The 10,701-nt window shown below is 58.8% G+C and overlaps 1 protein-coding gene across 1 annotated transcript in view; it reads left to right on the top strand.

Moving 5' to 3' along the window:
• Nucleotides 1-1,296: 1,296 nt before the first annotated feature.
• CPLX1 (complexin 1) overlaps nt 1,297-10,701 on the top strand; it is a 43,019-nt gene continuing 33,614 nt past the window's right edge. Inside the window, exon 1 of the mRNA XM_017865419.1 lies at nt 1,297-1,406. Coding sequence (XP_017720908.1) covers nt 1,376-1,406 — 31 coding nt within the window. The 5' untranslated portion in view covers nt 1,297-1,375. The remainder of the gene's footprint in view (nt 1,407-10,701) is intronic.

Raw genomic sequence — 10,701 nt, forward strand, 5'->3', positions numbered from 1 at the left:
CCGCGTCTCCCCCCGGCCTCTGCTCCCCGGGTCTCTGCTCCACGGCCCCGGCTTCTCCCCCACGCCCCGGCCTCTTCCCCCCGTCCCCGTTTCTCCCCCCGACCCTGGCTTCTCCCCGCGGCCCCCGCTTTTCTTCCAGGCTCCGCGCGCGTGGGGTCCGGGGCGGGCGCTGTCCACTGCCGCGGTGCTGAAGCGGCCCCCGCGGTCCCGGCCCGTGCCCGGCCTCCTCCTCGCTTCTTCCTGTCTCCGAGGCTCCCCCTCTCCTCCCTCGCCCTCTTTCTTTCCTCTCCTGGCGCGCTCCCGCCTGAGGGCCGCTCGCCCGCCCGCAAAGCCGAAGGGTGCGGGTGCGGCGGGGCTGGAGCCCTGCGAGTGTGCGGGGCCCGGCCGTGCCCTTCTTCCCCGCGCCGCGGGAGCCAGGGGAGAAGTTTGGAGGAGAATCGGCGCTGCGGCAAAGGCTCCGAGGGGCGCTCCCCACCCGCCGCCCTCCCAGTCCCCGCGCGAGTCTCCTTCCTCTGCGGAGGGCGGGGGGGGGGTGGTGAACCGTCTAACAGTGTCTCTCCAGGGACCTGGGTTTCCCTGATAGGAGAGACCCCACAAACGCGGGGCGCACTGCGGCTGCTGTGATTTCAGAAAGCAGCTTCCCAAGAGGGGACCAGAGCGCCCCACCCCACCCCATGCACATTCCGCGAGGCGGGAGTGCTCGGTCCCAGTTCCCATATGTTCCCCGAAGGCTAAGCCCCCTGAAGTTTCTCCCCAACCCCGATCTCTTCTACGTGGGTCATGTGGGGGGCACACTGACTGCAGTGCCATCAGGGATAGGGTGACCTAAGCCTCCCTGGTCAGAAGCCACAAGAGCCCGCCTTGAAGGGCACCCGCTCAAAGACCCACCCCCAACCCTTCTCCACCGCCCTGGGCTCCGGACCACCAAGGAGGCGCTGCTCCAGACAGGGAGCTGCAGAGCAGAGTAGTCACCTTCAAACGCCCCCTGGGCCCCGCCCCTGCTTCCGCAGCCTGGCGCCAGGCGCCTCTGAGCGTTACCCCCTAAGCTGTCAGCAACCCTCCCTGCAGAGGCTTCAGACACCCCAGGAGCTGGGGAGACCACTTTCAGGTCCTCTGGGGTCCTGGTTTGGGTGTGGGGACAGAAACCCCTCACGAACGGACTTCCCAAGCAGCCGCTCCTGGTGGGGGAGGGTCCAGCCCACAAGGTATTAGGGGGTAACGAATGATGATGGTCTCTGGGGAAGGCCAGGCAGGGGCCTGCTCAGGGTGACCCGTGACCACTTCACTCTCCCCCAGGAAGAACACTCACTCCTGGCCACACTCGCATGTGAGTTCTGACCCTCGGAGGAGCCGCTGTGGAATCAGAGCAATCGCCATGGAGTTCGTGATGAAGCAGGCCCTGGGAGGTAGGAAGCGGAGAGAGGGTGGGGAGGGGCTGAGGGGACGGGCCGCTGGGACAGGCAGACATGGAGAGACCACCACACCAGCTGCTCCTCAAGTGGCCCACCACAGCAGTGCCCCTGCAGCCACACAGCCACCCACGTGGCCTTCCGCAGGAGCCTGGGGCAGAGGAGCAAGGACCGTGCCCAGCAGCGCCCCCAGCCCAGCGCTTTTCGTGTCCCTGAGCCAGAACTGGTGACCCTGGCGGGATAAGGGCTGCCCTGTAAGCTCACTCTGCCCCACTGCTGTGGTCGGGGCAGAGCCCATGGACCACGCTGATGCAGGTCCTAGGGGAGGGTGGACACCTGGCGTAGCCGTTGCAGGGCCAATTCTAAGTGGCCAGGCTGGGCAGCCCCCAAGGGGGCTTCCTTCTGGGTGAGGAGGGCCCAGCGGTGGGAGAGCAGGATGCAGGCGGCAGCCTCAGGGACAGGCGTGGGGACAGAGCTGGCTTGTGCATTTGGTGAGGACACTGTGGGTTTCACTTGGGTGAGGCAGTGCCGTCCTCAGGGAGCCAGGGCTTGCTGGTTACAGGAGCAAAGGAAAAGGCCCAGAACAACTTGTGTGTCTCGACCGCCTCCCAGGCGGGACGTGCGGCCTTTTTTGTGTGTACTGGGGTGGGGGCAGGCCCCCTTCCAACCTGCTGTCTGCTATTTGAAAGGAACCTCGTCCCCACTTGGGCCAAGGCTGTCATTGTGGCCAGAGACCATGCCAAGGGCAGCGGCTAAATCCCTAGTCCAGGAGGTGGGCAGGGCCTGGGCCATGCTGGTACAGACGTGTCCCAGCAGAGCTGTTGGGGTCAACTTAGGCGTCAGGGCTGTCCTGGCGAGTCTCAGTTTTGCTCAGAGCCATCCATCTTATGTTCCCCCAGCTCCTTGGTGCAGCACCAGTGCCCAGAACTCCTGTGAGGGGAACCTGTGGCCGGTGCCCGATTCTACCACTAGAGACGTCTTACTTAGGTGGCCTCCACAGGGGAGTATCCTGACCTGATGCCGTTCACACCTTGGTGTGAGTCAGGCTGCCTGGGAGCATTTCTGCAGTGGGGGAGCTAGCCGGGTTCGAGGGGCCAGGGACAAGGGTGGACAGAGGGCAGGTGCCGCTTCCCCCAGTACAGGAGCTGCCTGCCTGGCTGTCTCCTGGTGGGTGACTGTGCTTCCACTCAGCACAAATTAAATGAAAAGATGTTGAGCCTGGCCTGGGGCCACATCCTGGAGATTTCGTGGTCAAGGGTAAGCTGCAGGTTGAGTCTAATTATAATGATTGCGTCACCGGGCCGTGATTCAGGGACAAGCCTGCATCTGCGCTGGGAGGGACGCACGTTCCACCCCGGGAGTCCCAGACTGTTACAGATAATTAATTAGGTGGCTAATTCAGGCCCTGAGGTGGGCTTGTAAGAAAACTGAAATATCTTATTTGGCTGTCTACATGACTGAAATTAGCTGGGTAATTACCAGCCTGAATTCCCTTTTTGTTTCATGGCAGCCCAAAGTTTCTCCTGCAGCAGCAACGGGGCAGGCATCGCTCAGCGTGGTGGAGCTGAGAGGGGGCAGCCAGTGGACCCCAGGGGGCTCCACGCTGAGTGCTCCCCAGAGCACCCCACATTGGCTTTGCAGAGCATGTGAGGCTCGGAGCCAGTACTGCTGAGGGTGGGAGCTGGCGGGGGGCTTCCAGGCGAGACCTTGTTTTCTGCCTCTGCGCCTCTGTCCCTTACCCAGCGAGCCTCATCGTTGCTGTCTTGGGATGTGTGTGAGTGAGACAGTGAGACAGAGATGGAAAATGGGGGGACCTCCAGACAGCACGACAGAGCTTGGCAGAGACCCCAAGAGAAGTATTGAGAAACAGACCAAACCCCGGACACAAAGAAGCTGGCAGGTGAGGGAGCAGGAGGCACCCAGGAAGCCGCTCAGAGAGAGGCGAACCCAGAAACAGGGTCGGGGAGTGGGGAGCTGGAGAAAGAAAATGACAGCCCAGAAACAGAGACAGAGAAAAAGACACAAATGTGTTATTCAGCATGCACAGGGACAGACAGGTGAAAACAGAAGGCACGTCAGAGACAGAGGCAGAGGGGGAGACAGAGCAGAGGAGGAGACAGAGAAAGAGGGAGAGACAGAGACAGAGGGAGACAGAGAGACAGAGACAGGGAGAAACAGAGACAGGAGAGATGGGAGCAGAGGGAGAGACAGAGGGACACAGAGAGAGAGAGACAAAGGGAGAGGGCAGAGAGAGGCAGAGGGAGAGGTGGAGGCAGAGGGAGAGACAGAAAGACAGAGACAGAGTTAGAGAGATAGAGATGGAGTCAGAGACAGGGAGAGACAGAGATGGGGAGAGACGGAGAATCAGAGACAGAGGGAGAGAGAGTGGTGAGAGGGAGAGACAGAGACAGGGAGAGAGAGTGGTGAGTGGGAGAGACAGCGACAGAGGGAGAGACAGAGAGAGGGAGAGACAGTGGGGAGAGGGAGAGACAGTGGGGAGAGAGATGCATGAGAAATGAACTGCTAAGAGGAGTCAGGGCCAGGAGCACAGGCAGCACGGCAGACGCACACGTGCACGCCCATCAGAGGGCGCAGCAGAGAGGAGGAAGAGGTGAGGACCTGCTGGGGGCTCTGGGCAGGGGCATGGGCCTCACTGAGAGGTGGCCTAGTTAAATCATGGCCACTTGGGGGCTGTCCACGGCAGGCTGGGCTGCAGGTGTGAGTCTTGCCGAGGAGTGAGTGGCCCAGGGCCTGCTCATCTGACCCAACCCTGGGCCTCAAGGAGGGGCCCCTGTTGGGGCCACTGAGGGAAGGAAGCACGGTGGCTGCTGGGGTGACCGCTCACGGGGGAGCAGGAGGCTCCTTTGCAGCAAAAGTGACTTTGAACTGGGGCCGGGCCTCCCGCCACAACATGTGGGTCTGGATCCAGGGTCCTCAAGCGAGTAAAAAGAAACTAGTTTCCTCAGGCCAGAAAGTCGGCCTGGGAGAAACACAGCCTGGGAGCTCTGTGGACAGCGTGGAGGAACGTGGCAAGTGTGGGTGCTGTGATCACTACAGACCCTTACAGGGCTAAATTTGGCAGAAGCGACAGTCACCCACTCTCCCATCCTTCCGCCTTGATGTGACACACACTCTGTTTAAACACGCTCAGGTCCTCAGGAGTGTGCGGGGCAGGTGGGCAGGGGCTTCAGGTGGGAGAGGGCTTGCAGGATGCATATGTGGAGAGGCTGGGGTGCAGCGTGGGGCGGGGGCATGGGAGGCAGCGGGACACACTCAGGAGAGCCTCTGACAGCCCCAGCAACGGAGCCCAAGGCAGGACGCACCCATGCTCGGCTCTGCCACGTGTGGGGAGGTCTAGTAGGCAGGTCTAGTGGGCAGGTCCAGTGACTCCGGTGGTTCAGTCACGGTGGGCAGTGTTCTGCAGTGAGTGCCCCTCACCCGTCCAGGCCCAACCCGAGGGGCGCAGCCTGGCCTGGGCTCGGTGGAGAAGCTGTCCTTGTCCCCAGAGAGTGGTGCGGTGTTGGGTTCTGTGTCCAGTCCTACATGGGGAGGGAAGGAGGTGAACGTCTGGGGAGAATGCACCGCAGAGGCACGGTCCTGGGTTTGGCATGAGGAGGAGGATTGTGGTCACCCAGGCCGGGGTGGACGAGAAGCGTCTCGTGGACGGCCCAAGCAGGAAGTGCAGGGCTCTGCCCTGTGGGAGAGCCTCGAGGACCATCCATGGTCGGAGAACCCCTCTGTGCCCCTGTAGGGATGGGCTGTGAGTTCTTGGCAGGAACAACCCAAGGGCTTGTGGGGGCCACCACTGTCCACCTTGGGGGTTCACGCAAGGCTGGCGAGGGGTGTCCACCTTGGGGGTTCACGTGAGACTGGTGAGGGGTGCAGTTGGGAAAGAATCTCCTCTGTGAACAGAGACCACCAGAGCCAGGAGTCCAGGCCATGGATGCCTCAGCCACACTGCAGCCGACACCAGCATCTCCCCCAGCCCTCCACGGGGATGGAGGGGGCACCTCCTTCCTCCTTCCTGGCACCAAAGTGGGGCTCAGCACTCACTATCTGGGACCTCAGGCAGGGCCATGGAGGCAGCTGGGATCTGGGTAGTCCTGCCCTGATTCCCAGTGTCCACCCCTGAGGCTTACACCATGGGCAAGACTGGGTGTCCATCCTGTCCCAGACAGAGGTCCCTCTGGCTCTCCTGCCTCTCTCTTCTTGCCCAGTTTAGAGCTTAGCCTTCTCTGTTTATTGGGGACTCCACAGGCTGCCGATGGTTGAGGCAATGGGGGATTCTGCCAGTTCCTGCCCCATTGGGCCACTGACCAGGCTCTCTGGACCTGGGAGGATGGTGGAGCTGCAGGCTGGGCTGAGCTGGACCTGGGAGGATGGTGGAGCTGCAGGCTGGGCTGAGCTGGACCTGGGAGTACGGTGGAGTTGCAGGCTGGGCTGAGCTGGACCTGGGAGGACAGTGAAGCTGCAGGCTGGGCTGAGCTGGACCTGGGAGGACGGTGGAGCTGCAGGCTGGGCTGAGCTGCAGGGACAGCAGCAGATCCAGAGGAGAAGCTCTTGAATTCCATGTGGGGAAGATGCTTTTGGCTACAAGTAACAATCAGAGTGAGAGGAGCTTGAATTAGGGTGATGATGGGTCAGGAGGTGGCCCAGCTGCTCAGCAATGCCACTGGGGACCTGGTGCCATCAGGTGCCACCTTCATCCTCAGTGGATCTTTCATGCTGAGCTGCTCCTCATAGTCTCAAAGTGGCTGCTGCTGCTCCAGCATTGCATCCATAGTCAGGGAAGGAAAGAGAGGAGCTAAGGGGCAACCCCTTCATCTGTTTAGTGGTGGTCTTTGTGGACTCTCACGAGGGTTTCCACTTACTTGCCACAGCTAGAAGAGGAAGGTGGGGGCCAAGGTGGGCCCATCCTCCTCCAAACAAGGGCCGGGTGTTGGGCAGGCCTCCCACAGTACCTGATTCACAGCCAGCTTGGGGAGACTTGGTTTCTAGGTGCAGAAGCCCTAGATAGCGATCCCCCAGCAGCGTGTCCTTCCCAGCCTCACACCTTGGAACAAGGCACGTGCTTGAAAGGCAGTTTGCAAACACTTGACAGTAAAATACCAACCCTCGTTCAGAACAGACTTCACAAACGCCGAGTGGTCAGGAGAGCACTCATTCATGTTGCTGGGTTCAGCGGAGATGCCTCTTACCCCAGATTTCTGGGAGGCTGGAAGGACACTTCAGAGAAACTGCCTTTCCTCCCGAAACCATAAAGGGCAGTCCTTTCATCCGGAGAGGACACTCTTGGTTGATTAAGCTACAACTCAATTATAAATACTTCAGCCCCAACTTGGGAATAAAATGGATATTATGCACTCCAACTGACAACGTTATTTATGTTTTTGCCTCATTGGTTGGCAAGACGTTCCTGTTGGGGTTAGAGCGTTTGTCTCAACAGCTCCTGACAGGACTACTTCAGTCACGCTTTGCTGCCATCAGACGCTGCGGGACTCGCGCAGGGAGCACAGAGCGTTTAATGCTGGGATGTCTGACAGAACAAGGAACTGATGAAAGCTTCAGAATGAACATTGTGTCCAGGCAAATTTAATGCTGCCAAACTTCAGAGAACCTGGGTCTCCTGGTCCACACGGAGATCAGACGAGGGGGACAGAGTGCCCGGTGGCCCCTCCCCTAGGCAGTCCCCCAGGATGAGGCGAGGCCCCACCCTCCAGCTCCACTATCCAGTCCAGCACTGTCCTTGGGACAGTGGGGCTCCTGCTGTAGGTGGGCAAAGATCCGGAGTACAGGGTCCCTGCTGCTGGCTGGGGACTGCCCAGCGGACCCTCATCCTGCCCGAGGGACAGAGGAACCCCTTTCTGGCCCAGAGTCTCCCCAGCCCCCCAACCTGCCTGTGCTGCTGTTCCCCAGCGTGGTCCCCACCCAGCAGCTGGGGGCCTCAGGGACATTGGGTCTCCAGGCTGTGCTTCCCTCTACGGATCAGGGTGAACATTGACTCTCTGTCTCTGCAGGGACTGAGGCCTCTGGCTTGCTTTTCGCAGCATGGCCAGCCCAGCAGGGTGGGGAGAGATCCCCCATTTTGCCCACCAGGTCCCCTTTGTTCTCAAGGCAGGAGGGGTTGGCTCCAAGCCTGGGCTTTCCCTCGGGGCCAAGGGTGCCTTGTGCAGACTGAGGCCAGGAGGGTGAAGGCTGTGGGGTCACGCCCTGGAGCAGCTGGTGTGATGGGGCTGGCGGCCAGGCCAGCACCTCTCAGTTCTGCAGGAACGGGGCCTGTTGGCACGGCTGGTTGCGCCTTGGCCTGCACCTGCCCTGATGTTTCTGAGGGAACCTGGCAGCCTTGCCCTGGTGGGAATGCCCGACCCTTGCGTGCAGGCTGGACAGGCACGTGAAGACCCTTATCGGGCCCCTCCTCAGGACTCACAACACCCGCAGTCATCGTCCTTGGCCCTGATCCACCTCAGCAAAACAGGTACCCAGGGCAGCCCGAGGCCGGGGCCCCCCGTCCGCACTGTTGAGGCCAGGAAACCCGCACCATGTGAGTGACCGGAAGAGGCCGAATGAGGGACGAGGATTACAACTGTCCTGGAAACCGGCAGCTGCGCCATCTGCCACTGATCTTGGCTCTGCTTGGGTCACTCAGTGGCACGTCCACCTCGCCTCTGTCTCCACGTGTCCCCTCCTGAAAGCCAGGACCAGGTGCTCTCTCAGAGAGCCTGGCACTCGGCTCCGCAGGTAAGGACAGCAGTACCCGCAGCCATGGTTGCAGGACCCCGGCCCCAGCGCAGGCCAGTGTCTGATCCCAGGAGAGCTAATGAAGACCTGCAAAGCCACCAGAGTTGCTGAGGAGAGAAGAGGTGTTTGTGGCACGTCAGCGTGGGTGCGAAACAGAGGGAGCATTGCAGGAAATCAGGACATGCGTCGGACGTGGGGCCCTGGGACCTGTGAGGCCACTGCATCAGCCTCTCTGAGATGGTGGCAGTTAAGGCCCGTGGCAGGGCTGGGGCTGGTCCACAGTCAGCTTGACAAGGCAAGGCAGTGGCGGCCAGTCAGGCCCAGGGCCCCTGGGTGTCAGCAGGTGAGCAGGTCAGGCGGGCACGACCCGACACTACAACACCTCTCCAGCGCCTCGGTGCCTCCCCTCCCTGAGGGCTGGGGCGCGCCGGGCTTGGCTTGGACTTGTGTTCAGCTGCACTGGGGCCTCTCGAGCACCAGGCCAGGCACCCAGCTCTCAGGAGTGGTGAGGGCTTGTCTGCAATGCAAGAACAGGAGCCAAAAGCCAACTTTCTTTTATACCAAATTCACTGTGGTCATTCTTCTGACTTTGCCCAATGCACTCAGGGATGACAGGTGGACGGTGAGCCAGCCCCGAGGGCGGCGGCGCCTCCAGTGTCCCGTGTGGGACTTGGCTTCTCAGATGCTGGTTTATTCCTTGACACCGGATGGGGAAAATACTGAGTTACCATGTCCAGGGTGCCCAGGACCTCCCGTCACGGCTGGTGGGTGCCCAGGTGCCCACAGGACCTCCCCTCACGGCTGGTGGGAACAGTGCATCCTCCAACGGGCACCCGGGTGCCCAGGACCGCCCCTCATGGCTGGTGGAATCCATGCATCCTCCAACGGGCACCCGGGGAGGGTCCTGGCCGGCAGCATCTCCAGACGGAAGTGGAGGGGAAGGGAGCTCCAGGGCCTGGAGGGGGATCCTCATGGCCAAGGGGGCGGGAGGGAATGAGGCTGTCGCTGCAGATCTTCTTCCCACGCAGTGATGAGTATGTGGGGATTCCTGACGCTTCATCCTTACTTAACATTTTTCTCTTAATTAATATTAAATTATCCTGATTATGGTGGGTCTTGTTTTAATTTTTGCCTAGGAGTCTCCTTGGACTGATTTTTTTTCTTTTTTTCTTTTTTCTTTTTTCTTTTTTGAGACAGAGTCTCGCTCTGTTGCCCAGGCTGGAGTGCAGTGGCGCCATCTCAGCTCAGGTCATGTAACCTCCACCTCCTGGGTTCAAGTGATTCTCCTGCCTCAGCCTCCTGAGTAGCTGGGACTACAGATGCCCACCACCATGCCTGGCTAATTTTTTTTTTTTTTTTTTTTTTTGTATTTTGGTAGAGACAGGGTTTCATGGTGTTGCTCAGACTGGTCTCGAATTCCTGAACTCAGGCAATCCACCTGCCTTGGCCTTGGCCTCTCAAGGTGCTGGGATTATAGGCGTGAGCCACCATGCCCGGCCTGTTTTTTTTTTTTTTTTTTACGTTCATCCAGTATGCCCCTGCTGAGCCTTTAACATTTCTGTCGCTTTATGTGGGTTGCCATTCAGAAATACATGGAGTTGGATTTCATTTTTTGTCTAATTGGAGCCTTAATGCATCTGTTTAATGTGCACTGTTTTGACCGACGTATGTGATCTAACCTCTGTCATCTTCATTGTTGCCTTTTTAAATGCTTTCTTGCTGTTTCATTTATTTTAACTTAACGTAGGGACCACGTTTTCTCTTTAAAACCTCTGCAGTGCTTTAGAATGTGCGTGCTCTTTGAAAACATGATGTAAGGTCTAATTGTCAGAGTGGAAGATGACGCAGTGTATTTCCAGTCCTTGCCAGCACACTTTCAGCAGATCTGTGCACTTTATACTCATCCTACTCCTCTCCCATCTTTTGGTCTTTGCAATTTTTGAGATGGGGTCTTGCTCTGTCGTCCGGGCTGGAGTGCAGTGGAGCGATCACAGCTCACTGCAGCCTCAACTTCCTGGGCTCAAGTGAGCCTTCTACCTTAGCCTCCTGAATAACTGGGACTATACGTGTGCACCGCCACACTTGGCTAATTTTTTTTTTTTTTTTTTTTAAGACAGGGTCCCACCATGTTTCCCAGGCTAGGAAGAGAATTCAAATAATACAGAAAAGTATAAAGAAGTGATATGAAAAAATCATTGGGAAAATTGAGATACTGCCTTGTTTTGAAATCACTCATCACTTCATTTAAGAATATTTTTGGCCGGACGCAGTGACTCACGCCTGTAATCCCAGCACTTTGGGAGGCCGAGGCAGGTGGGTCACGAGGACAGGAGTTCAAGACCAGCCTGGCCAACACGGTGAAACACCATCTCTACTAAAAATACAAAAGTTAGCTGGGCCTGGTGGCAGGCACCTGTAATCCCAGCTACTTGACAGGTTGAGGCAGGAGAATTGCTTGAAACCGGGAGGCAGAAGTTGCAGTGAGCGGAGACTGCACCACTGCACTGCAGCCTGGGTGACAGAGCGAGACTCCATCTTTAAAAAAAAAAAAAAA

The sequence above is a fragment of the Rhinopithecus bieti genome, unplaced genomic scaffold, assembly GCF_001698545.2.
Source record: "Rhinopithecus bieti isolate Rb0 unplaced genomic scaffold, ASM169854v2 scaffold_79532, whole genome shotgun sequence".
Taxonomy (NCBI): domain Eukaryota; kingdom Metazoa; phylum Chordata; class Mammalia; order Primates; family Cercopithecidae; genus Rhinopithecus; species Rhinopithecus bieti.